Below are 997 nucleotides of genomic sequence, written 5' to 3'. Positions count from 1 at the left end.
CCCCGCGAGAGGGCCCCGGAGGGCGGCGCGGGTGCAGATCGGCTCCGCGTCCCCGCCAAGCCCGCGCGACCCCGCCCTCCAGGGGGCGGCGCTGAGGCGGGAGTCCGGGACCCAGGGGCGCTTTCCTCCTCCCTCCCTCCGCCCCGGCTCACGTGCAGGGCCTCGGCAGTGGGTCCAGCGTTCAGATCCCACACTAGCAAGGTTTTGTCGCTCGCAGTGGGAACTGCAAACGGAATCAACTCCGCCATCCCGACCACAGAACCTCAGCGCCTACGGTCCAGCACTACGGCGCCTGCGCGGGTAAGGCGCAAGCAGTACTGCGCACGCGCGGCTGAGGCTCAAGCAGTACTGGCCCTGCGCAGGACACACCCTCGAGTTTTTAAAAAGGGCGGTCCCTGCTGGAGCGAAACAGGGTCTGATTGGACAGGGTGGGGAAGAGGCGGGACCAAAATAGGCCGCTGGCCCGCCCCTCCCATCAGGGAGCGTCTCTGTTCCCGTACTCCAGCCCCGGCGCCCCAATCTCCTCCAGCTCAGTGCTTCTATTCAGGCGTGTTTTTAGGGTCTAATCCTAAGGGTGGTCCTACAGGATGGAGGGTACAGACCCTTTATAGTAGCTGGCTTCATGTTCTTCCGGAGGACACTGAAGCATCAGGTGTTTGGCATTGCCTGTCGAGGGAGCACGAGGGAGAGATCTCTAAAGCTGCCAGAAGAGCCAGGCGAGATGGCGCACGCCTGTAATCCCAGCACTCGGGAGGCTGAGGCAGGAGGATCGTTGGGAGTTCGAGACCAACCTGGGCTACAAAGTGAGCTCAAGGCCAGCCTGAACTGCATAGGGAGACCCTGTCTCAAAAAGACAAAAACAAAAACAGAAAAAGCTGCCTGAGGTTGAACTCGCGGATCAGAAGAAAGCTCACTACGCTATTCATAGACTAACGTGAAACCCTTCAAGAGAGTCCCCTGGTGGGCTGGTGATCCCGGGGCTCTGTGTGTGCCATGG

General features: G+C 61.2%; 1 protein-coding gene across 1 annotated transcript in view; it reads right to left on the bottom strand.

Annotated features, from left to right (window-relative positions):
• The window catches only part of Rdm1 (RAD52 motif containing 1), a gene marked incomplete at its 3' end in the record, with an annotated part of 9,241 nt that extends 8,551 nt beyond the window's left edge, over window positions 1-690 (bottom strand). The window contains 1 exon segment of the mRNA XM_013519359.1: window positions 153-690. Within this exon segment, the coding sequence (XP_013374813.1) occupies window positions 153-248 (96 nt within the window).
• Window positions 691-997: the final 307 nt, after the last annotated feature.

Source organism: Chinchilla lanigera, unplaced genomic scaffold, assembly GCF_000276665.1.
Source record: "Chinchilla lanigera isolate Chin_1 unplaced genomic scaffold, ChiLan1.0 scaffold00050, whole genome shotgun sequence".
In the NCBI taxonomy this organism is placed as follows: domain Eukaryota; kingdom Metazoa; phylum Chordata; class Mammalia; order Rodentia; family Chinchillidae; genus Chinchilla; species Chinchilla lanigera.
Note: the sequence above shows the minus strand (reverse complement) of the source record. Positions and strands in the feature narration are given on the sequence as shown.